At 44.7% G+C, this 25,343-nt stretch overlaps 1 protein-coding gene across 10 annotated transcripts in view; it reads right to left on the reverse strand.

Moving 5' to 3' along the window:
- Window positions 1-317: 317 nt before the first annotated feature.
- The window catches only part of ubap2a (ubiquitin associated protein 2a), a 33,154-nt gene continuing 8,128 nt past the window's right edge, over window positions 318-25,343 (reverse strand). Inside the window, exons 5-28 of one of the 10 annotated variants that reach the window (XM_079510515.1) lie at window positions 24,930-25,092; window positions 24,695-24,775; window positions 24,444-24,507; window positions 23,874-23,927; window positions 23,229-23,329; window positions 22,435-22,499; window positions 21,364-21,434; window positions 20,249-20,423; window positions 19,832-20,105; window positions 19,187-19,527; window positions 18,294-18,529; window positions 17,320-17,590; window positions 16,994-17,033; window positions 16,593-16,773; window positions 15,641-15,692; window positions 13,080-13,461; window positions 12,351-12,442; window positions 11,369-11,437; window positions 11,183-11,273; window positions 6,893-7,300; window positions 5,922-6,026; window positions 3,758-3,825; window positions 2,188-2,379; window positions 318-1,170 (exon numbers count right to left, since the gene is read on the reverse strand). In XM_079510515.1, coding sequence (XP_079366641.1) covers window positions 1,060-1,170; window positions 2,188-2,379; window positions 3,758-3,825; window positions 5,922-6,026; window positions 6,893-7,300; window positions 11,183-11,273; window positions 11,369-11,437; window positions 12,351-12,442; window positions 13,080-13,461; window positions 15,641-15,692; window positions 16,593-16,773; window positions 16,994-17,033; window positions 17,320-17,590; window positions 18,294-18,529; window positions 19,187-19,527; window positions 19,832-20,105; window positions 20,249-20,423; window positions 21,364-21,434; window positions 22,435-22,499; window positions 23,229-23,329; window positions 23,874-23,927; window positions 24,444-24,507; window positions 24,695-24,775; window positions 24,930-25,092 — 3,687 coding nt within the window. In that variant the 3' untranslated portion in view covers window positions 318-1,059. Of the gene's footprint in view, window positions 1,171-2,187; window positions 2,380-3,757; window positions 3,826-5,921; window positions 6,027-6,892; window positions 7,325-11,182; window positions 11,274-11,368; window positions 11,438-12,350; window positions 12,443-13,079; window positions 13,462-15,640; window positions 15,693-16,592; window positions 16,774-16,993; window positions 17,034-17,319; window positions 17,591-18,293; window positions 18,530-19,186; window positions 19,528-19,831; window positions 20,106-20,248; window positions 20,424-21,363; window positions 21,435-22,434; window positions 22,500-23,228; window positions 23,330-23,873; window positions 23,928-24,443; window positions 24,508-24,694; window positions 24,776-24,929; window positions 25,093-25,343 lie in introns of all 10 variants that reach the window. The other 9 variants (XM_079510517.1, XM_079510516.1, XM_079510510.1 and 6 more) reach the window with 9 other exon arrangements.

Raw genomic sequence — 25,343 nt, forward strand, 5'->3', positions numbered from 1 at the left:
GTGGTTCTCAACATGTCAAGGACCCCCAGAATTATCTGCATTTGACCCCCATCTGAAAATATGTAGTTCCAGGCCCAAAAGCAAACATTTGAGTTAAAAATGTTCGCTGTGAAAGAATATATATTCAAAGATTTGTGCCACATTTTCACGATTCTTCAAAAATAGCCGATCTACAAGCTCATAGCGCGGCACTCAGTGCCACGCTATAAGCTTGTAGATCTGCAATTTTTCAATAGCTTAAGTCTAACAATTCTTAAAACACCAAAAGGGATTCCCGTCCTGAATGCGATAACAAAAAAAAACAGCAGACCACCCAGAACTGTTCAGAACTTTTTAATTTGCAGGACAACGAGGATTAAACCAATGTTAAAATGACATCAAATCCAAGGCCTGGCTGATCATTGCAGCCAAATATTAATGTGGGAGACACATGGAGGGATGTGGGGCAAAAAGAAACAGTCAAGCTATAAACTCAAGTCACCCTCAATATAAGAATTCACAGATGGGGGAGACCAAAGTTACAAAATGTTTATTCCTAAAAATTAAAAAACAAAAAAAGGCTTTGCCTTGAAAATGATGCGCAGCCTTTATGAACATCATTCTCAGGGTTCATGTATGCATACAAAAACAAAAAAGTTATCGACGTCACATCATGATGCTTGTTCGTGTTCAAGTATATTCACCATCAAACTTCATTAATTCTCCATGATTTAGCATTCTGAAATAAAACATCCTTCAAAATAAAAAAACAAATGCAGAAAACCACATTTCATGTCCTACCAATACATATATACTGTATAAATACATACATAAATATATTTTACATACAACAGCCATAAATTTGAAAAGGGGGGGGGATATATAGAGCAAAGGGGGTGGGGGTAGTGTGTGTTATAGCTTGGTGCTGTAAAATGGTTTGTCCCTCAAAGGTCTGGTCAGTCAGATGGGGCAGGTGTGGTATGTGTGTGTATGTGTGTGTGTGTGTATGGGCATCCTTTCACACGCACGCACACACACACACACACACACACACACACATCAACGGACCACCTTGCCATCTCAGTTAGCCCAGTAGGGGGAGTTGCCATAGCTGGACTTGTTGACCTGGGTCTTCTGCTGCATGCTGCTGGACTGGCCCCGTTGGCTCGGACCGCCCTGGACACGCACAAACTGTCAACGTTAGCAAGGCACCGTGTTTTAGATCTGAAACATGGACACTGCTCTCTGCCCTTATGTTTCTATGTATGTAACTGTATTTTATTTTATTTTTTTGTCCTGTGTTATTATGTCAAATGTGTATATGTGTTGCATACAAGGCCGCTGGGTCGCAAAGCCCGTAGGACTTGCCCTAGCCCCTTAGATAGCACTTTATGTAGACTTAGATAGCATTTTATACAGACTTATAGCATGTTACGTAGACAGCACTAGAATTGCATTTTATGTAGTCATAGCACTTTATAGTACATATGTATAGTATAATATAGTATAGTATGCATAGTTTATATATATAGTTTCATTATATAGATACTCCACTGTTACACTCTTAGCTTACCCATGTTTCATGATAACTACTTTTTATGCATGTGATGTATGCCATGCTTTCTTGTTATTGCTTAATGTAAATCGCTCTGGATTAAGAGCGTCTGCTAAATGCCTAAATTGTAAAACAAATGTCAGTGCAAACTGACAATAAAGTACTATATAATATCATATCATATCAAAGCCTTTGTTTGTCAAGTGTTTCTGCAGAGTAGGGCTTTCACTTCTAGTGATTTTTACTAGTCGACTAGTTGCCTAGTTTACTAGGCCTACCTATTATGTAAAAAAGGGGGAAAAAAACTGTGTACATTGGTGACTAGAACTATATTCTAGCTGATCTTGAGACTTACAAAAACAAAAAAAAGATCTTATCAACTAGTACCACTACCAACATGGTTGACTAGTGGATTTACTAGTCGACTAGTTGAATGGATTTACTAATCGACTAGTTGCTTAAAGCCCTACTGCAGAGCATGTTGTTCTTCAGCACCACCACCACCACCGTGTACGACATTCATTAACACCTAAAGCACATGCTGTTTTGCAAACAAGTAAAGATTATTGTGTCTACTTTTAACACTATACACAAAAGTCCCAGTAGAATGAGCTTGTAGATGCGTGTGAGTGTGTGTGTGCGTGCACTAGTACCTGTCCATCCTGGGCCATGTGGTGGTGCAGCAGCTGTGAGTGTGGTTGCTGGTGAGGCAGGATGTGGAGGAAGGGGGCGGGGGCGTAGCCCCCTGGAGCTCCTCCAGGGTTGAGGGGTCCTGGGCCGCCCAGTGCTGAGGGCAGGCTGAAGGGAGGTGGGGTCCCCGCATGGAAACCCTGCTTATCAAAGGACTGCGGAGGACAGAGGACAGAACTGACATCAGACCGATGACAAATTATTGAATTATTAAACCGCTTGGGAGGCCAGAGCGACTCCACATTGCGCCCAGTGAACGAGTGTTAGGAATGTTAGGAACATTAAAATGGACTGTATGAGTGATATTGCATCTTTGGTGCATTGATTACAAGTCACTGTGAAATGTATTTACATTACTGTAGTTACATTACTACAGTACATTAATATTTCTCAGATTCACCCAATCAATTTCAAACTTTCAGGTGATAAATCCACCTTCAAATTCTCTTACCATGAATAAATCATTAACATTTGAATTTTTGTTTGGAATACAATCTTTTCTCAAGGGAGGGACTAATGTTTTTGTCTATACTTAGCAAATCAATTTGCGCTTTCAACTGCATTACACACCAACAATAAAATAACTTTGAGATGGTCCTTTAACATCATCTATAGTAATATTTATATTTGTAACTCGAATAGTAAAATGTGTTAACCCATTCTGGGCGGAAACCCCATTTGGTGAGCATTATGTTACACTTTAGCTATTGAAAAATAGCAGATATACAAGCTCATAGCGAGCTACGAGCTTGTAGGTCTGCTATTTTTGAAAAATCATGAAAATGCAACACAAATCTATATATATTCTTTCAGAGCGAAAGTTTTTAACTCGAATCTTTGCTTCTGTGGGGTTCCTGGAATAACGTATTTTCAGATGGGGGTCGGTGGCCAATTACATATAATTATTGGGGTCCTTGACATGAAACATTGAGCACCACTGATATAGAAACATAGGTATTGTTATAGAATGTACATTACATAGGGGTTGTACATTATTGACTTGTGTGTTATTGTAACGTTAAACATCATTGTATCAGATCTGTACTATTGGTATATTTGTACACCACAGTGCTCGCTCCCTCTCCGGTGTTCTCAGTGAACATGTGGGACCATTTAGTGGAGCCAGTGAGTGGAGCCAGGTCGCAGTGACTTTCTCTGGCCTCAGTGTTTTCGTGGCTGCTCCTAAAATGTTCTGAACGGCTGAGTTATTTGTTATTGTGGATCGATCTGGCGCAGACATCGGAGCATCCCCGAGTCTGCGGCGTGAAGTTGTGCAATCGCTCCGCTATATAGAAGGAGGTAACAGCCAGACTAACTTCGGGGACCATGCACTCTACTTTTGTACGGTTTATCGATTGCTTTGTATGGCAATCCTTTCTTGCTCTAATGCACGTATGTTCAATAAACTACCTTTAATAGACTTAACCGTTTCTGCCTCTCTATGCCTCTCTATCTACTGGTGAATCAAATTGTCGACAGACAATAGTATATATATATATCAGGCCTAAATGTGTTAACGAATGAATGCCTCACCTGGGTCTTATTGTAAACACTTCCACTGATATCTGGCACACCGGAGTTACTGGAGGTCACCGACACACCTGAGAGCAGGACGGAGTTAGGGTTAGTATAAGTGCGATTTGAAATATGAGATAAGGTTTCTGCCCGACAGGTAGTCGACGAAATTTTTTCGTCATAGTTTTAGTCGATGACAACAACACTATTTTCACTGGCGAAAACTGAATAAAAACTAAATGAGAACTATTACGACTAAAACTAAATACATTGACAATTTCGTCAACAAATTAAAAACCAGACATGAAATGTTAGGAAGGGTCTAGTGGACAGGAGATCCAGTATAAGTCATTTTACAATTGGTTGCATGCTGAAAATAGCCGGTCTACAAGCTTGTAGATCGGCTATTTTCAGCAAGTGTAAAAATCAGTCATTACGACGGCATCAAGGCCCGCCAAAATACATTTTAGTTGACTAAATCAACTGTAGATTTAGTCGACTAAAATCTTATGATATTTAGTCGACTAAAACTAGACTAACACTAAAACATTCCAGGTGACTAAAATAAGTTTTATTCCAAAGACTATGACTGCCAAAAACAACACTGCTGCCCGACAGCCACGCTATGGGACAGTGATGTTTGAGAAGGGACCAGTACCACGCTATGGGACAGTGATGTTTGAGAAGGGACCAGTACCACGCTATGTGACAGTGATGTTTGAGAAGAGGGACCAGTACCACGCTATGGGACAGTGATGTTTGAGAAGAGGGACCAGTACCACGCTATGGGACAGTGATGTTTGAGAAGGGACCAGTACCACGCTATGTGACAGTGATGTTTGAGAAGGGACCAGTACCACACTATGGGACAGTGATGTTTGAGAAGGGACCAGTACCACACTATGGGACAGTGACGTTTGAGAAGAGGGACCAGTACCACGCTATGGGACAGTGATGTTTGAGAAGGGACCAGTACCACGCTATGGGACAGTGATGTTTGAGAAGAGGGACCAGTACCACGCTATGGGACAGTGATGTTTGAGAAGAGGGACCAGTACCACGCTATGGGACAGTGATGTTTGAGAAGAGGGACCAGTACCACGCTATGTGACAGTGATGTTTGAGAAGGGACCAGTACCTTTCCCAGGACCAGTACCACGCTATGGGACAGTGATGTTTGAGAAGGGACCAGTACCACGCTATGGGACAGTGATGTTTGAGAAGGGACCAGTACCACGCTATGGGACAGTGATGTTTGAGAAGGGACCAGTACCACGCTATGTGACAGTGATGTTTGAGAAGGGACCAGTACCACGCTATGGGACAGTGATGTTTGAGAAGGGACCAGTACCACGCTATGGGACAGTGATGTTTGAGAAGGGACCAGTACCACGCTATGTGACAGTGATGTTTGAGAAGGGACCAGTACCACGCTATGTGACAGTGATGTTTGAGAAGGGACCAGTACCACACTATGGGACAGTGATGTTTGAGAAGGGACCAGTACCACGCTATGGGACAGTGATGTTTGAGAAGGGACCAGTACCACGCTATGTGACAGTGATGTTTGAAGAGGGACCAGTACCACGCTATGTGACAGTGATGTTTGAAGAGGGACCAGTACCACGCTATGGGACAGTGATGTTTGAGAAGGGACCAGTACCACGCTATGGGACAGTGATGTTTGAGAAGGGACCAGTACCACGCTATGGGACAGTGATTTTTGAGAAGGGACCAGTACCACGCTATGGGACAGTGATGTTTGAGAAGGGACCAGTACCACGCTATGGGACAGTGATGTTTGAGAAGGGACCAGTACCACGCTATGGGACAGTGATGTTTGAGAAGGGACCAGTACCACGCTATGGGACAGTGATGTTTGAGAAGGGACCAGTACCACGCTATGGGACAGTGATGTTTGAGAAGGGACCAGTACCACGCTATGGGACAGTGATGTTTGTGAAGAGGGACCAGTACCACGCTATGTGACAGTGATGTTTGAGAAGAGGGACCAGTACCACACTATGGGACAGTGATGTTGGAGAAGAGGGACCAGTACCACACTATGGGACAGTGATGTTGGAGAAGAGGGACCAGTACCACACTATGGGACAGTGATGTTGGAGAAGAGGGACCAGTACCACACTATGGGACAGTGATGTTTGTGAAGAGGGACCAGTACCTTTCCCAGGGCCAGTAGCAGCAGATTTGGCCTGTGCCTGTGAGGAGTTACTGTAGCCTTTACTGTAGTCCACTCCTGTAGGCCCCGCGCTCAGCTCCTCGTACCCTGGGATAGCAAGACATTCACACAACTCTTTATTTACAATACCTAGTGAATAATACAAATATTGATTATACTAAATGTTAGTTAAAACCATGTTAAAACTAGTTATGTCCCGATACACTTTTAGCCGATACCGAATACCAGTGTTGTGTTTTATAGCAGACTCCTCACTAAAATGTGCACTTGCTGTTTGGGCAACTCCAATGTATACTCCACATGCCCCAAACATTTTAGTTACTTGCCATAGTGACAACCCCTTACCCCTGTGTCGGATCGGTGGTTAGACTGGCATATTTGCCGATACCAATATGACCCGACAAATAAGTGCCGATACCGACACAGTATCGGGACATCTCTAGTTAAAAGCATTCATTCAAATCCCCAACGTTAAGATTTAGTGTATACACGGTAAAATCCTCGCTGTTAATTTAACCAGGTCAAAAGCATGTTGAATTGCCTTGTGCCGTTCAATATGCACTTGCAAGTGCATATGTGATCGGTGATCGGCAATTTAACCTGATCGGAGCATCCCTACTTGCAAGGTGCTTGGAATTGACATAACGATACGAGGATTACCTTGTAAATTGTCTATGTGTTACATTATGTTGTTCATTAAAGCTGTATTTATTTGCCTAATCCTCCATTAAATGCATCTGCATATAGGAAAAGTTACATTTTAAAAGGTGCCATTTCAGGTCCCTTTAAAATGACGAAGCATCTTGCTGTGTTTCCAGGGTGGTGGCACCGGTTTGATAAACAACATGCATGATTCTAGGTGCAGAGTGCATCCAAAACGAGACACCAGCGAATACTTGAATGTGTATTTTGATTGTGTATTTAATTTGCACCAAGTGACAGCTCAGACTGACCTGAGCTGAAGGTGTGCTGGCCATAGCCGCTGGGCTGCTGCTGTGTCTGCTGTTGGAAGGGGCTGGCTGAGGGGTTTCCCAGACCCAGGCCCATGCTGTGCTGCTTGGCGGAGGCTGGCCCCGGCCCCCCGGGAGGTACGAACATGGTATGGCCATACTGGAAGGCAGCAGCGTTGGGCACAGCACCGGGGTAGTAGGGCAGGCCTGTGTAGCTGTAGCCTGGAGGCAGGAAGGCCTGCTGACTGCTGTGGTGCTGCGGTTGACCCTGGGGCTGTGGCTGGGCCTGGGGAGGCTGAGGCTGGGCTTGGTTCTGGCCTTGGTTCTGGCCCTGGGCGTTCTGAGCGGCCGAGAGGCTGGTGGGGGGTGCAGGGGAGGTGGAGTCATTCCTGCCAAACTTTGTGACTTCTCCTAAGAGAGAAGAGGGGAGTAGGGCTGTCACAGCATAAAAGTTTAGTTGTCTTTTTCTGTTCATTTTATGTCATTATTACAGTATAATAGAATAGAGAGAAGAGGGGAGTAGGGCTGTCACATCATACAAGTTTAGTTAGGGGAGTAGGGCTGTCACATCATACAAGTTTAGTTAGGGGAGTAGGGCTGTCACATCATACAAGTTTAGTTAGGGGAGTAGGGCTGTCACATCATACAAGTTTAGTTAGGGGAGTAGGGCTGTCACATCATACAAGTTTAGTTAGGGGAGTAGGGCTGTCACATCATACAAGTTTAGTTAGGGGAGTAGGGCTGTCACATCATACAAGTTTAGTTAGGGGAGTAGGGCTGTCACATCATACAAGTTTAGTTAGGGGAGTAGGGCTGTCACATCATACAAGTTTAGTTAGGGGAGTAGGGCTGTCACAGCATACAAGTTTAGTTAGGGGAGTAGGGCTGTCACATCATACAAGTTTAGTTAGGGGAGTAGGGCTGTCACATCATACAAGTTTAGTTAGGGGAGTAGGGCTGTCACATCATACAAGTTTAGTTAGGGGAGTAGGGCTGTCACATCATACAAGTTTAGTTAGGGGAGTAGGGCTGTCACATCATACAAGTTTAGTTAGGGGAGTAGGGCTGTCACAGCATACAAGTTTAGTTAGGGGAGTAGGGCTGTCACATCATACAAGTTTAGTTAGGGGAGTAGGGCTGTCACAGCATAAAAGTTTAGTTAGGGGAGTAGGGCTGTCACAGCATAAAAGTTTAGTTAGGGGAGTAGGGCTGTCACAGCATAAAAGTTTAGTTAGGGGAGTAGGGCTGTCACAGCATAAAAGTTTAGTTAGGGGAGTAGGGCTGTCACAGCATAAAAGTTTAGTTAGGAGAGTAGGGCTGTCACAGCATAAAAGTTTAGTTAGGAGAGTAGGGCTGTCACAGCATAAAAGTTTAGTTAGGGGAGTAGGGCTGTCACATCATACAAGTTTAGTTAGGGGAGTAGGGCTGTCACATCATACAAGTTTAGTTAGGGGAGTAGGGCTGTCACATCATACAAGTTTAGTTAGGGGAGTAGGGCTGTCACATCATACAAGTTTAGTTAGGGGAGTAGGGCTGTCACATCATACAAGTTTAGTTAGGGGAGTAGGGCTGTCACATCATACAAGTTTAGTTAGGGGAGTAGGGCTGTCACATCATACAAGTTTAGTTAGGGGAGTAGGGCTGTCACATCATACAAGTTTAGTTAGGGGAGTAGGGCTGTCACATCATACAAGTTTAGTTAGGGGAGTAGGGCTGTCACAGCATACAAGTTTAGTTAGGGGAGTAGGGCTGTCACAGCATAAAAGTTTAGTTAGGGGAGTAGGGCTGTCACATCATACAAGTTTAGTTAGGGGAGTAGGGCTGTCACAGCATAAAAGTTTAGTTAGGGGAGTAGGGCTGTCACATCATACAAGTTTAGTTAGGGGAGTAGGGCTGTCACATCATACAAGTTTAGTTAGGGGAGTAGGGCTGTCACAGCATAAAAGTTTAGTTAGGGGAGTAGGGCTGTCACAGCATAAAAGTTTAGTTAGGGGAGTAGGGCTGTCACAGCATAAAAGTTTAGTTAGGGGAGTAGGGCTGTCACAGCATAAAAGTTTAGTTAGGGGAGTAGGGCTGTCACATCATACAAGTTTAGTTAGGGGAGTAGGGCTGTCACATCATACAAGTTTAGTTAGGGGAGTAGGGCTGTCACAGCATAAAAGTTTAGTTAGGGGAGTAGGGCTGTCACATCATACAAGTTTAGTTAGGGGAGTAGGGCTGTCACATCATACAAGTTTAGTTAGGGGAGTAGGGCTGTCACAGCATAAAAGTTTAGTTAGGGGAGTAGGGCTGTCACAGCATAAAAGTTTAGTTAGGGGAGTAGGGCTGTCACATCATACAAGTTTAGTTAGGGGAGTAGGGCTGTCACATCATACAAGTTTAGTTAGGGGAGTAGGGCTGTCACATCATACAAGTTTAGTTAGGGGAGTAGGGCTGTCACATCATACAAGTTTAGTTAGGGGAGTAGGGCTGTCACATCATACAAGTTTAGTTAGGGGAGTAGGGCTGTCACATCATACAAGTTTAGTTAGGGGAGTAGGGCTGTCACATCATACAAGTTTAGTTAGGGGAGTAGGGCTGTCACATCATACAAGTTTAGTTAGGGGAGTAGGGCTGTCACATCATACAAGTTTAGTTAGGGGAGTAGGGCTGTCACATCATACAAGTTTAGTTAGGGGAGTAGGGCTGTCACATCATACAAGTTTAGTTAGGGGAGTAGGGCTGTCACATCATACAAGTTTAGTTAGGGGAGTAGGGCTGTCACATCATACAAGTTTAGTTAGGGGAGTAGGGCTGTCACATCATACAAGTTTAGTTAGGGGAGTAGGGCTGTCACATCATACAAGTTTAGTTAGGGGAGTAGGGCTGTCACATCATACAAGTTTAGTTAGGGGAGTAGGGCTGTCACATCATACAAGTTTAGTTAGGGGAGTAGGGCTGTCACAGCATAAAAGTTTAGTTAGGGGAGTAGGGCTGTCACAGCATAAAAGTTTAGTTAGGGGAGTAGGGCTGTCACATCATACAAGTTTAGTTAGGGGAGTAGGGCTGTCACAGCATAAAAGTTTAGTTAGGGGAGTAGGGCTGTCACATCATACAAGTTTAGTTAGGGGAGTAGGGCTGTCACATCATACAAGTTTAGTTAGGGGAGTAGGGCTGTCACAGCATAAAAGTTTAGTTAGGGGAGTAGGGCTGTCACAGCATAAAAGTTTAGTTAGGGGAGTAGGGCTGTCACATCATACAAGTTTAGTTAGGGGAGTAGGGCTGTCACATCATACAAGTTTAGTTAGGGGAGTAGGGCTGTCACATCATACAAGTTTAGTTAGGGGAGTAGGGCTGTCACATCATACAAGTTTAGTTAGGGGAGTAGGGCTGTCACATCATACAAGTTTAGTTAGGGGAGTAGGGCTGTCACATCATACAAGTTTAGTTAGGGGAGTAGGGCTGTCACATCATACAAGTTTAGTTAGGGGAGTAGGGCTGTCACATCATACAAGTTTAGTTAGGGGAGTAGGGCTGTCACATCATACAAGTTTAGTTAGGGGAGTAGGGCTGTCACATCATACAAGTTTAGTTAGGGGAGTAGGGCTGTCACATCATACAAGTTTAGTTAGGGGAGTAGGGCTGTCACATCATACAAGTTTAGTTAGGGGAGTAGGGCTGTCACATCATACAAGTTTAGTTGTCTTTTTCTGTTCATTTGATGTCATTATTACAGTATAAGCAGAGTACACATACAACTTATGAAGAAGAGACATTCATTGGCATTGAACATTGGAATGTGCAAGTCTATTTCTGACATAATAAAAATAGGTCAATCCACAGCCAGTATGACAACAAGTAGCAGGGTGGGGCATGCATTCCCAACTTGCATTATTCTGGACTTGTGTGGTGCCCGAGTAGGCCCAGTTTAGTATGTAATAATTGTGACAGGCCTAGGCCTGACTCACACCTTTCGATCTAGCATACAACATTGATGCATGCTAGATGTATACAAAGGGTTTGTTTACATCTTGACCCAATGCATTTCCAATGGAAGTCACATGGTTTGACACAACATTTGTGTTGTACGGCTTTCGGCTGTGTTTCGACTGCCCCCCTCCCCCTCATACAACACAAATGTTGTGTCAAACCATGTGACTCCCATTGGAAATGCATTGTGAGCTTGCATCAGTCAATAAGTCTCATGCATCAGCTATACATCAATCTGTTGCGAAGGTGTGAGTCAGGCCCTAGAGTGGAGCCAAATGAATTTACAGCATCATTCAGGACAACAAAAGGACTGGAGAGGATTACCTGAGTATGGGTTGTTGGCTAGGCCACCATCTCTACCAGAGAGAGCCGTGGGCCCGGGGAATGTGATTCCATAGTAATCCTGCAAAGAGGGCTGAAAGAATGGGAGAAGAAGATCAGAGTCCAGCATCCAACCAAACGGCTTATCATTGAGGATCCAACGTCACTGCGGTGCGTTTGAGGGCTCACCATTTGCAGTCTGGACTGGAGCATGTGAAGGTCCTCGTAGCCATAGATTTGCTGTGAAACACAGAAGGACTGGTACGGTCATTCTGGTCATTTCCGCAAACGCAAATGTTGAAAAAAAGATGGGCTGGGTCTTTATCTGACCACAAAGCCATTTATAACAGGGGTTTTAAACCAGTGGTCCGGGAACCACCAGTGGTCCTTGAGGAGGTTCCAGGTGGTCCCCAGCTAAATGGAGAGTTGGTAACCAAATGGACCATTATAGATCTTGGACCCTTACGGGTCCATTTGGTTTCATTTTACACTCTCAAGAGTCTCTCCTAATGCTACCAACATCAATACAGCATGGATACTGGACAAAATATTATTCAACAACAACAAAATATTCTTTAGTTTTGGGTCTGAGGCTAAATCTCATCATATGGATCATCACGAATTCCACAGGGTCATGTGTGAATTATGCTTGATCGCTAGGATATTATCGCCCACGAGATGATAATAATTAGCAGACAATATCTAAGGATGTTATCTGTGAATTACGTGTTGTTACTCTTAATACATCGATTTGATAGTACAGTAAAGCAGGAATGTCAGTGTTAGATATAGAATGGCCTCTATTCTGTGAACACTAGTGGTTCTCAAACTTTTTCATGTCAAGGACCCCATTAATTATATGATATTGGCCGCCAAGCCCCATCTGAAAATATGTTGTTCCAGGGACGCCCCAGAAGAAAAGATACAAATTAAAAACGTTTGCTGTGAACAATATTCAAAGATTTGCACACGTTTTCACAATTTAAAATCTACAAGCTTGTAGCGTGATACTTAGTGCCAAACTATGAGCTTGTAGATCTGCCATTTGTCCAACAGCTAACGTTTCAAATAATCTTAGTTAAAGTGGTTAAAAGTTAAGGTGACATGCATTCCAGGTCTTAGTGGGTTAAGAGGACAAACAAGGTGCTCCATTCTCCTCATAGATACTTACTGGATATGCAGGCAGCAACCCCCCTGGTCCCATGATGTACTGGTTGGGCAAGAGAGGAGGGACGCCCTGGGACAGGTTGGGAGGAGCTTTACCTGTCACCACAGAGACGACACAACCACCAATCAAACAACACCGCCATGTCATTTGGCTCGGCGTGTTGAACTAATAAACTAACAGTCTTTAGTTTGAAATTCCAAGCTGGTCATAAAAAAGAACAACCGCAAGTTGTTGCCCTGTGGCCAGTGAGAGTAGCTGTGTGGTCCTGGGTGAGACTGTGACCGTGTGTGTACATGTACTGGTGGAGGATGACAGTAGCCATTTGGTCCTGGGTGACAGCGAGTGTGACTGTGTAACCCTACATTTTAACAGCGGCGACTCTGGGTGATAAAAATCTCCTAGTGGGCGAAGAGGCGATAGGCCTCAAAAGTGTTGCTTTGTTTACCCTCCACAAATGGCAGCAGGAACGCAGCCATTTGTGGAGGGTAAACAAAGCAACACTTTTGAATTTGATTGGCTATCGCCGGACGATGTTGTCCAAAAGATACAATATTTTCATCTGTTCGGGCAACGTTCCTCCAGCCCACTTTTCACCTCTTCGCCTGCTATCGCCAGTAGTTGCCGGGTCCCATAGACAAATAACGCACTTCCGTAAAATACGCCAGGCTGTCGCCCGCTGTTAAAACGTACCGTTAAGTCTGTGTGTGGTGTTTCGTGCGTGCATATACGTACTGGTGGAGTTTGACATTAGCTGCGTGGTCCTGGGCGCAGAGAGGTGGTTGTTGGCGGTAGCTCCATTGGAGCCGAGCCCCAGCGCTGTACTGCTGGCTGCAGCAGAGTGGAGTCCACTGGTCCCAGACATGCTGCTGATTGCACTGCTCATGTTGACCCCCATGCTGTGGGCCATGTTATGGGCCACGTTGTGGTTCATGCTGTGGGTCATGTTGGTCATGTTGGCCATGTTAGCCAGGTGGCTGATGCTACTGCTGCTGCTGTGGGAGGAGTGGTGGTGCGATGGGGGCGCGGAGGCTTGTTGTTGTTGTTGTTGTTGTTGTTGTTGCGACGAGGCGTACGAGGCAGATGAGGGCGCCAGAGAGCTCTCCACACTGGTGTACTGTGGGGACAAAAGTGGAAATTAACCCATTTTGACCTGAGATCAGATTCTAAAAATGTCTTCTACATCCTGACAGTTTTCTGAAAAAGCTATGTTTCTATGTCAGTGGTTCTTCGATTTTTCAAAAATAGCAGACCTACAAGCTCGTAGCGCGCCACTCGGTGGCGCGCTATGAGCTTATAGATCTGCTATTTTTCAATAGCTAAAGCATAACATAATGCTAACACCAAAAGGGGTGTTAACCCATTTTGGGCTCTCGCCCAAAATGGGTTAACCAGAAAACATATCAAAACAAACATTTGGAACACTAAGGTTTCTTCAAGGAGCAATTCTTTTTTTAATATAGAAATTGTTCAATGAATCAACACTAAGAAATTCATAGGATCGTTTTTTTTTTTATATTTTTGATTAAATCGATTAGTCCGATTGTACCACTTGTGGTACAAATTACAATGGTGGTGTACAAAATAGCCAAGATAGCAGTTCACATCATGTTCACTACATGAGCTTATACAGTAGATTGGCTATTTTCACAATGTAAAAAATATATAATCGTTCATTAATCGTAATCGAGGCATACGTTTGAATTACTGATGATGTTGATTGGGAGTCATATCGACCAGCCCTAGCGGGGCTCATGCAAAATAGCTTTTCGTTCAAACGTTATACATTGTGTGACTTGTGCTTTGAGCGTGTGCTCACGACGGAGCTACTGTACAGGTTGATTTGCACACAAACTTAGAGTGAAAGAGAACGTGTGGCAGAGAGACATTGAGTTACAGTGAGAGAACGTGTGGCAGAGAGACAGTGGCCACGTTTACATGAGGTCTTTCAACCACTCTTAATTCCGAATAGAAGTTAAATCCTATTAAACGTTGTCATGTAAACACCTACAAAAACTTAAATCCGAATGAAAATGATCGATGCGATTTAAAAACCATTCCGATGTCACTGGCCGGATTATTCCGATGTTCAATGCGATTGAAAGAAAATTGGACTCATGTATACACTGCTTCGGATGTAAATTAATTCTGGTCTTTCTGAGCATGCTCATTTCCAAGGCGCTCCAACTCCAAGGCGCTCATATCCAAGGCGCGCCGAGGAGTTTGCACATAGAGCACGTTATTTCGTGCATTTTGCAGATCCGAAATCCACAAAAAAAAAACGTGGAGCCGCAGCAGTGATGATGATCCCCCTGATCTGTGAGTGTTCAAAGATCCAACCGTCCCGAGTTGATGATCACTCTGATAATATTCAAACATGTTTGATATAGGTTATATAGCCAGCCTATGCATCTGGATTGCTTAATGCTACTGTAGGCTACCGTGCATCGGGGGACTCACAGAAAGACGGAGGAGAGAGAGGACGAAATGCCGTCAGTCCGCTGTTCAGTAATCACACACACACACACACACACACACACACACACACACACACACACACACACACACACACACACACACACACACACACACACACACACACACACACACACACACACACACACACACACACACACACACACACACACACACACACACACACACACACACACACACACACACACACACACACAATAATACGCTACTATCGCTATAATGTCCTTTTGTACTTTTACAGGCTATAACTTGCCTATTCCAAGTTGCAACCAAAACGTCATGAAACATAACGGCTTTGCAGTTAATGAGCAGCTGCAATCAATCTAGTATCATCTCTCTCTCCCTCTCTCTCTCTCTCTCTCTCTCAAAAATAACGAGCGAGATACAATAATAATCAGTGTGTTGCGTGCCCTGGCCGTGCTGTAGAAAATAAAGTAGGCCTACAAATAAAAACGAGATGATCACCTTCCCAGCGGAGAAGGGGAGCCGCAGCGGGTGGGGAAAAAGATCACATCTCCATGTAAACAATAATTCGGAATGACAATTTCCCATGTAAACTCGCAGCAAAAAAAATACTTCCGAAGTATTTTATTCGGAAGTATTTATTCGGAATGATCAGCCTGCATGTAACTGTGGCCATTGACTTACAGTGAGAGAGAACGTGTGGCAGAGAGACATTGACTTACAGTGAGAGAGAACGTGTGGCAGAGTGACATTGACTTACAGTGAGAGAGAACGTGTGGCAGAGAGACATTGACTTACAGTGAGAGAGAACGTGTGGCAGAGTGACATTGACTTACAGTGAGAGAGCTGGAGCCCATAGCTGACACTGAGGAATGACTGCTGCCGTGGCTAGAGGGGAAGAAGAGAGGGGGGGGGGGGGAGAGAAAGAGAGAGAGGAGATAAGAGGCATGGAAATGAAAACAACAATGAGCAGTTTCACCTAGCCTACACACGATGGTGAGCGCCGCTATACTAAAGTATTCAAAAGTACAAATAATGACTACTTTTTTTCAGGTCATTATTTTTATAAATGTATAAATCTGAAATGTTCAATAGTGGAAAAAGAAAACAGCAGTGTGAGCTTGTACATAGGCTATTTGTTCACTACCGTATATTTGAAATAAGTCGAGGGTCGAGGGTCATTTGGGAGATCTAAATGTCAGAGGACCCTCTACCATATTGCAGAATTTCGTGGAAAACGACAGCCCAGAACTTGCGAAAAATGGCAGAATCTGTACGAAAACAAGTAAATAAAAAAACTGCCCACACACATCTCAGCTCGCTGAGCGTTTTTTTGGAACGTCCACAACATTTCCCCTTCAGCTAGAACAGGGGTTCTCAACCCGTGGGTCGCAACCCCTCGGGGGGTCGCCAAATTATTTTAGGGGGTCCCCAAATTATTAAAAAAAAAAAAAAAAAGTTTTATTTTTTTTATTATTTTCACGATTTTTCAAAAATAGCAGACCTACAAGCTCGTAGCGCGCCACTCGGTGGCGCGCTATGAGCTTGTAGATCTGCTATTTTTAAATAGCTAAATTATAACAATGCTTAAAACACCAAAAGGGGTTCCCGCCCCAAAATGGTTTAAGGTTATTGTAGCAGTCAATTTATATTGGGGGTCGGGAGGGGTCGGGGCGGGGGTCCCGAGACGTTGCCAAAGCATTTCCGGGGGTCCCCGGCCAAAAACGTTGAGAACCCCTGAGCTAGAACGTAATTTGTAGAGCGTGATGATGAGTGGCAGTGTGTCACCTGTTGAGTGTGTTTAGCTGGCTGGCAGAGGGCAGCTCTGTGGCCAGGCTGGAGAGTGTGCTGGAGCTGTGTGCAGGCAGAGGAGCGGACAGGTGGGAGGAGACCGGGGGGGCGCTGTTGGCGCCGATACTCAGAGACGGAGGAGACTCTGGCTTCGGTGTGGAGGATGCGGATGAAGCTGCTTATGAGTGGAGAGAGAGAGAGAGAGAGATATATACAAGTTTTAAAACTTATTTTGTATGGATTTCAGAGAGACAGCAGTACTTTGTGTACCAGGAAACAAGCAGTGAGTTCAGTTGCTTGACTATGTAAATAACATTGTATTCATAGTGCTTTTCAGGGTACTCAATTGCACTTTACATTCAATAAATAAATGTCTCATAAAGTGTCAGATAACTTACCGTCTAGTGCAGCAGAGGTCCTCACTCCATTCAGACCATTCTAGTGAAAACAAAACAGTTCAGTGTCTGAAGTGAAAAAATAAAACGGTCACATTTATATGGCATTTTTTTCTGTTAAACTGTATTAGAAGGGGGTTTTATTTTTAAAGAAGGGGATTGTTTTTTTTAAAGAATACAACAGGAAATGTATTCACGTTATCCTCTTGGACCAAAAGTCTCTTCTGAGGCAAAGCTCTCCAGACAACAAGTTAGCAGGAGTGCCTGGTGTGAAAGGGCTTGGTTCAATGATCGTTTTTTTTTAATATAGGTGTGGATATAATGCTCACCATGACTGGCCCGGAGGCCTCTTTGCTCTGCGAGAACGCCAGCCGCGAGTGAGGGGGCATGCCTGCGTCATAGCCCACTCCCACAGAGGAGAAATGTGAGGAGGAAGGGACAGAGGACGAGGAGGATGAGGTGGTAGAGGCGGGGTTGGCGGGGCCCGCCGTGCCCAGTGAGGAAGAGGTGAGGCTGGGCATGGCCACCGAGGGAGATGGGTAGACTGGCTCTGACGAGGAGAGGGGCAGAGGGACGGAGAGAGGGCTGCCCCGTGACTCACTGTGGGAACAAAGGAGGAACACAAGTGATACATGAGTGAGCCTAAATGTCAAAATAGGTAGCGTTCACATCAAGCGCCTATAAAAAAAAAGATAATTTGGCCTGGGCCTGCCTAGCGGTCCGGGCACCTAGGCTGGTAAATCTAGCCCGACAGCGTGTCGCGGGTTCGACTCCCGTTGACCTTTGCTGCGTGTCACCACGTCGAAAGGAGCATGCCTTGAGCTTCAACCACTTCTGCGCATTAAAACGGGGACTGTAAACACACTCATTGATTGGGGGGTGGTTAAGAGAACAGCATACGTATAAGCGTTCCGCAAGCTACTCTTCCGGTGCAGCCAACATTGATGCTGTTGAGCAGTGGTTCACAAAGCTGTGCTTCCTTTTTTGTCATTTATATGCTTCTTTTTGCTTTTTTTCCGTGCAATAAATTAATACACTATGTCCGTGGTACAATCTGGACATTATAACAAACATTATAAGATTATGCTGGGCCCGGGTATCGCTGGAGACTCGAGGCTATCTTCACTCTCCCAATGACTAATTGTGGGTGTTAGCACTAGAGATGGAGCACTCGTAGAGAGGCAGGGGAACTGGGAATTGGTCCTTTCATTATTTTCCTGCTCCTGAGATTCCTTTCTGTGATTGAAAAAATTCAATAAAAAGATTTTGAAAAAGAAACAAACATCATTGGACGGTTCAATACCTGATGGGTTTGGAGTACAGGCTGTTCTGGCTCTGCACTCCTCCTGGTCCCTGTGCAGGTGGGGGTGCTGGGGGGGCGGGGGCCGGCGTGGACTCCTTGGACGGCCCGCCGACACAGTTGTCCGTCGTGCCGAAATCTGGCAACGGCGATTCCGAGCCAAAGTCCAGCGCTCCGAACTGGAGGTTGAGACCGGGGATGTCGGCGGAGCCGGGCATCTCCACCGCCGTGGAAGGGATCTGACGGAGGGGGGAGGGGGGGGATCACCATGTAGCTTTTATTACCACTTTTGTATCAATATTTGGGCTCTATCAGACCGATTGGACAATGTTTTGGAGTTACATATTGTTCCCCCAGTCAGGGCATTCAGGGTACTGCTCCTAAAGCCCAGGGTGCCCAGCAACAAAACCAATGAGTACAAAAATATTCACTCATGTTGAAAGAAGAAAAAGAAAAAAAAAAAGAATAAAGCCTCACAAAGACTCTAAAACATGGCCTGTGTGATTAGGCTAATTAGCAGTGTCCTTAATCATTTATAAACTATGACCTGAATCATTTAAAAACCTGGTTGTGCTTTCTTCTAACCAGCCTAGAGCTAGCTAGAGCTAACTAGCTGTTACCCTAGTTAGTAGTAACTAGGGCTGAGCTGGTGTACAACAAAATGTCAAATTGGTTCGATATTTAACCAAATACCGGATCATACCAGTCCAGTTATACCACTTTTTTTTTTACCACTAGGTGGCGAGTGCATGTGATCCAGCTGCTCCTGATTGAAACACATTGAAGAGAACATACAGGTTTTAACTAGGTTGTTTTCCAGTTTTGACTCCCATCTACCCAAAACCTGACACTGAAAACCACTCAGTCAAAAGCCACTGTCTGCGTCAGTCCTTTACCTTAGACGTAGGAGGCATCCTTCGTTTCTGGCCTTTGAGCTGTGCCCTTTGCTGCTGCTGCTGCTGCTGCGTGCTGCCCTGAGGGTCCAGCCCTGCGGTGGGGGCAGGAGGCTTGGCGTTGCTGCCAGCAGCCATCAGAGAGCCACCCTGGTGGACCGCCGCTGTGACGGCGTGGAGGACAGAGGAGGCTGACGTAGGGCTCGTTTGTTGTTGTTGTTGTTGCAGTGGCTGTTGTTGCGTTGGGGGGCTGGGCTGGCGCACCAGGGGCAGAGAGGGTCCAGCGTGCCTCTGGACCAGCTGGCTCAGCACCAGAGAAGGCTCTGGCTGAAGACTAAACTCACCTGGACACAGTATTAGATAGTATAGTATAAAGGCATGTTTTGGCCTTGGTACATTCTTTATTTTGACTGCTGGTCATTGTCTTTTCTTTGTATATTCAAGTTATTTGTCATATCTACCCCATGCAATGTTTGTTTACAAATTCTAAATGCGACTTTGATTTATATGTTCCAATGTTCAATATCAAAAACCCATTGGTTAATGGCAATTATTTGTATGACAATTTATAATCGAGTAAAATGTCACGATTGTGACAGCCCAAAAAAATGGCTTCATGTAAAAACACAAAGAGAATCAAACACATACGGCTGAACTGTGAAGACAGCGGAGAGACGCTGGGTTCTGAAGTCTTCATGTCCCAGCTAGAGGAGGCGGGCGGAGGTAAGGAGGCTCCCAGGCCTGACAGCCTGCTGATGGAGGAGCTGCCTCCCGGCGTGCTGGCAGGAGGGGCGGCCTGGGACGAGGGCAAAGGGCCCAGGCCGGGTCCCTTTAGCTGCTCCAGGATCTGAGCTCCGGCGATATTAGGCTGAATCCTCTTAGACTGGCCGAGGTCCCCAAAACCTGCACCCAGCACAGACGACTAGCACACAAAAAGGGAGGAGAAACAAAACAGACAAGGGACGCAATGTTATACAAGTCATAAGAGATGAAGGAATCTGGAGAATACCAGGGTGAATTGAAGCAACAGCAAGCACCAGAGTGCATGACAATAACGGTCTTTACCAGGGCAGCGTGTGCGTAGCTTGTGCTGCCCGTGCCGTTGCGGCTAGGAGGAGTTTGCTGCGACGGCTGATGGTGGTGGGAGTTGGTGAAGACCAGACCCTGAGAGGTGGAGGAGGATGAGGCTGTCTCTCTTCCTCCACCCACAGGCTTCTGCAGCAAAGAGGCCAGGTCCAGGCTGGTGGGGGAAACCACACAGTCAAATAAACTCAGAACACAGAAATTATTCTCCGCACAACGAGATAGACATCAAAGATGGATGTACAAGATATAAATGCGTCACTAAGTGCGATGTTTTGAGTGCAATGTTATCAGGAAATGCCCTGTGAATAATATATTAGTATCTGCCTCACAGTCTCTCAGTGAAGTTAACCTTGTGTCACCCAGCTTACCCGTGGAAAGCCTAGCCTTGTGTAACTTTCTAAGGTTCAGTGCGCAGATCCGGTCTAGATGCCTACTCCATCTTCCTGTGTACTGTTCATTTTCTCAGATCCGATCTAAAGCCTGTATACTGTATCCGGTAATTTGCACACAGACAAACGTACACACGTTTTCTGCATCCACTCTAGACCAACAGCAATGCTAATTGCAGACTAGAATTCTAGTCTAGACCAAGTAGATCATAGCCTACAATTTAAAAAAACGGTAAAACTCTGCCTGTCAAGTATCTCAGAGTGTGCTCAACAAGTGTCTCTTTTGAGGAAGAGCAAGGAGGGTCAGGCATATACCACAAACTAACCAAAGCAAGCATACATTTGTAATAGGGAGATTTGTAAAATGCAACACATCTGGCAGTGCAATCGTTCTCAGTTAGGTACTAGGGTCTGAAAGGTCTCAGTTATGGGATGGGCTCAGACTTCAATTTAATTTCCATGCAAACCTAGTCTACACAGTATCTGGAGAGATCGTGCCTTGTGTAATGTACTGTACAAGCTAGTTACAAGCATTCTTTAAAAGACTTTATACAGAAAAGGCTGATCTACACACTCACAAAGCATCACATCGTGAGCTTCTGCTATTAAAATCCGCTATTTTGCTAAAAAAAATAGCAAAATCTGCTAAAATCTGCTATTTTCAGCACAGGACACCGTCGTATGACCATTTTAGGCATGTGTTACCTTTGCCCAGGAGTGATGTGGTTCTCAGCAGCAGGCGCACATGATGAAGTGAACACTTTGGTCTCAGAGAGCTGAAAAAGACACAGGAACAAATCACACTTTTAATATGGTTAGCGGCCATTAAAAATAAAACGTGTAATTATCTATCCATCCATCTCTCTCTCTCTCTCACACTCTCTCATGGTTTTATTTGTCACCGACTCATACGGGTATAACTTGCTAAATGTTATCCAGACAAGAGATTCCGGGGTGATTAAAGGAACAAGTCCATCAAACAAAAGCGTGAGAACCATATCTCTCCATGGATAATTAATTATAATTCTTTCCGTCATAAAGCAAACCCCACTCCCTGGATTGATACGAAAAAACACAGAGCTGTTCTGCTTTAACCCATTTAGGCCCGACGTCAAAATAAAAAAAAGTTCGCTCTGAAAGAATATATATTCAAAGATGTGCCGCATTTTTACGATTTTTCAAAAATAGCAGACATACAAGCTCGTAGCGCGCCACTCGGTGGCGCGCTATGAGCTTGTAGATCTGCTATTTTTCAATAGCTAAAGTATAACATAATGCTTAGTTAAAACACCAAAAGGGGTTCCCGCCCAAAATGGGTTAAGTGGTTTCCAGTTTGATCTCGGTAGAATGATTTCTCAGTGTTATGTTGTCTCACAGAGATTATAATCCCACATTCTGCGCCCGCAAATCCATCATTGCACTGATTCTGGTATTGACCACGGAGTTACCCCCACCGATCAGATCACAAGATGCGAGAAGGAGATAAGAAGCCCGGTTTGTCCAACATTAATCTTATACCGTATATAGATTGTACCACGGACATAATGTAATCATTTCCAGTTTGGGGGGGAAAGCATAAACAAAAAAAAGAAGCACAGCTTTGTGAACCACTGCTCAACAGCAGCAATGTTGGCCGCGCCGGAAGTGTAAGAGTATTCTTGCGGGAACACATATCAATCATATTCACACACACACACACACACATCTATGCTGAGCTCCAGTGTTCTCTTATCCAAGCCTATAATATAACAATCCGAACTCCCTTGTTGAACTCACACTAACGTCTTCACTCCAGTCCTCAGCAGACCAGTCTTCCAAAGTATTCCTCCAGGGAACTGGAACTAGGACAGAAGCAGGAGATGGTCCAAGGTCAAATAACATAGGTGGGAAACATGTTTAGCACATACACCCGCTTCAAATGTTATCAACCCATAATCACCAGTATGTTCTTAATTAACCCATTCTGACCTGAGATCAGATTCTAAAAATGTCTTCTACATCCTGACAGTTTTCTGAAAAAGCTGTGTTTCTATGTCAGTCGTTCTTCGATTTTTCAAAAATAGCAGACCTACAAGCTCGTAGCGCGCCACTCGGCTCAGCTTGTAGATCTGCTATTTTTCAATAGCTAAAGCATAACATAATGCGAACACCAAAAGGGGTTCCCGCCCAGAATGGGTTAAGCCAGTATGGTATGTATTTCCTACATACTGCCTACTGTGAGTAGGCGACTAGGGAATGCAGAAGTGAAATTACTGCCGCCAAAGTGAAAACATCGTGAAACTGCGCTATATACACACAACAACTTCGCTTTATGTTTACTTATGTGGCCGGTTAAGACTGAGGTTAGGGTTCATAATAGGGTTAGTAGTCAGACAACTCACCGTCGAAACAATGGCTGACAACAACAAACAACGTCAATATGTAGGAAATGTCCATACTGGCTCCATTGCGATAAGAACATACTGGTGATTATGGGTCCTTCGAATCCGCTGGCACATACACTAGGCGTCCAAATCTGTTCGAATCTAACACAGTAATAAAGACTTTGGTCTTTTACTGTTGGTGCCAACCTGTTCCATCTGTGCCGTTGTTGGCATCCGTTTCCCAGACCTCCGTTTGTGTGGTCCCCGTCCCGCCCTCTGCAGTGCTGTAGTCCGCTGGGTTGAAGGTTCTGGAGAGGAGCGGAGACAAACGGTCTGAGTCAGAGACATGCACGAGATGCCAGGGCCACGTGGGAGACAGAACTTAAATACAGCTCTGGGAGCACGGATGTGATGGAACAATAAGTGAATCCGGTTCCTAAATAAACAGCATGTTAGTGGGTTTTTTAAACAAATGAGATATGAACTAGTATGGTGGTCCATGTGGTCTACGGGGGCTGTATTGGCAGAACAGAAAAACAAATATCATTGTCGGATTTCTAGGGTCCAAGCATCATCAGTAATCTGTACATTGAAACTATAGAAAAACTATAGGATGCCAGGTAAACAAGTGAACCTAGCATCTGTCTAGTAAATATTAAATAACATGCGATCAAATTTACATTTTAACCTTTGCATAAGACCTTTGCATGGTTGTCAAGGCTAGGTCAAGTGCTGTGGTCTAAGGTGGAGTCTGACGAGCTGAGTATTCAGAGATTACATCAGGAAATTGGGAGTGAATCTGCATAGCTTCCCTGGTTTGGATCAAGCTTTGAAGGTATGGGGATGCCATACCTTTGGTTGCTTTGTAGGCCAACATCAGTGTTTTGTACTCTGTGCGCCCAGTAACTAGGAGCCAATGGAGGGAGCAGAGAAGGGGGGAGACATGTGAAAATGTTGGTTGGTTGAAGACCAAGCGTGTTGTGGCATTGTGGATAATTTGGAGGGGCTTAAGTGCACATGCTGGGAGGCATGTGCACAATGTCAGTAACGTTCTGAGAAAGTGTGATATGTTGGATGTCAGCAGTTGGGATTCCAATATAAATGTGTTTAACATGCGAGGTCCAGGTTAGCTAGCAAGCTGGGAGAAAATGTCAAAACGGAGATAGAGATGAGATGTAGTGTACAGAGATTGTTTTACAGTTAAAAAATCTACAATACCACATTTTCATAGATCAAAATGGAGAAGACGGACCCTAACGGGTCGATTTGGTTACATTTGTATACTTTCAGAGTTAAATCAACAATTCAGGATTTTAGATTGCAAAATGACATCATGATGGCTTAAACTTATTATATCACCATCAATCCAGAGATGAATATGGATCAGTGGTGAGTGCATGTCTTTCTGTTCCACTGACGTACCCCATTCCCTGGGCAGAGAACCTGGTCCCGGCTGCTGCTCTGCCCCTCCCTCGACCTCCAGATCCTGAATGAACACACACACACACACACACACACACACACACACACACACACACACACGCACACACACACGCGCGCGCACACACACACACACACACACACACACACACACACACACACAAAGTCAACCACAACTCAAGTGTTGGTTCTCCCACAGGGTACAATAAGAATTAAATGTCCTGTCCACTCACCTCGTCCACCTCTGCCCCGCCGGCCTCGCTCTGCACCTCTGTCCACCGGTGTCACCTCCACGCCGTTCTCTTCTGGACGCGCTGAGCGTACACATGTACAGTATACACAAATCAAAACATGAACAGAAACTACAATGGAGCAACAAACAAGGTATATTGATTGGCAGACAGCCAGACACAATGGCTGTGAAGCATCACTGACAGATTCAGAGCTTATCGGTTGCGCATATCGTACCCGGTCGGCTCCGACTGGGACCCTTGCCCCTGCGATTGTTGGAGCCGCGGGCCTTGCTTCCCTCCCTCTCTCCTTTTTTCTCCCGGTTCTCCTTGTTCTCCTTGCTCTCCGATGGTCCATCCTTCACCAAGGGCTTCTTCTTCCCAACTGTCTCCCATGAGGTCTAGAAATCAAATGGATGAATAGCAAACAGGGAGGGAGAGAAGGACAAGATGGAGAGAGAGCGTGCATTAGAGAAGTGTGAACATCACTAGAAACTGAAAAACTCAATTCAAGCTCCATCAGTTGAAAACGATTTGAATCTATGTAGGTGGCATGGTTTGTTCTGTTGCTCCAAATGTCAAAAAGAGACAAAAAATACATGTTTTCAAAAACAAGACACATAATTGAGCCACAGCACCTTTCAATTGGGGT

The sequence above is a fragment of the Electrona antarctica genome, assembly GCF_951216825.1.
Source record: "Electrona antarctica genome assembly, chromosome: 9".
Classification (NCBI taxonomy): Eukaryota; Metazoa; Chordata; class Actinopteri; order Myctophiformes; family Myctophidae; genus Electrona; species Electrona antarctica.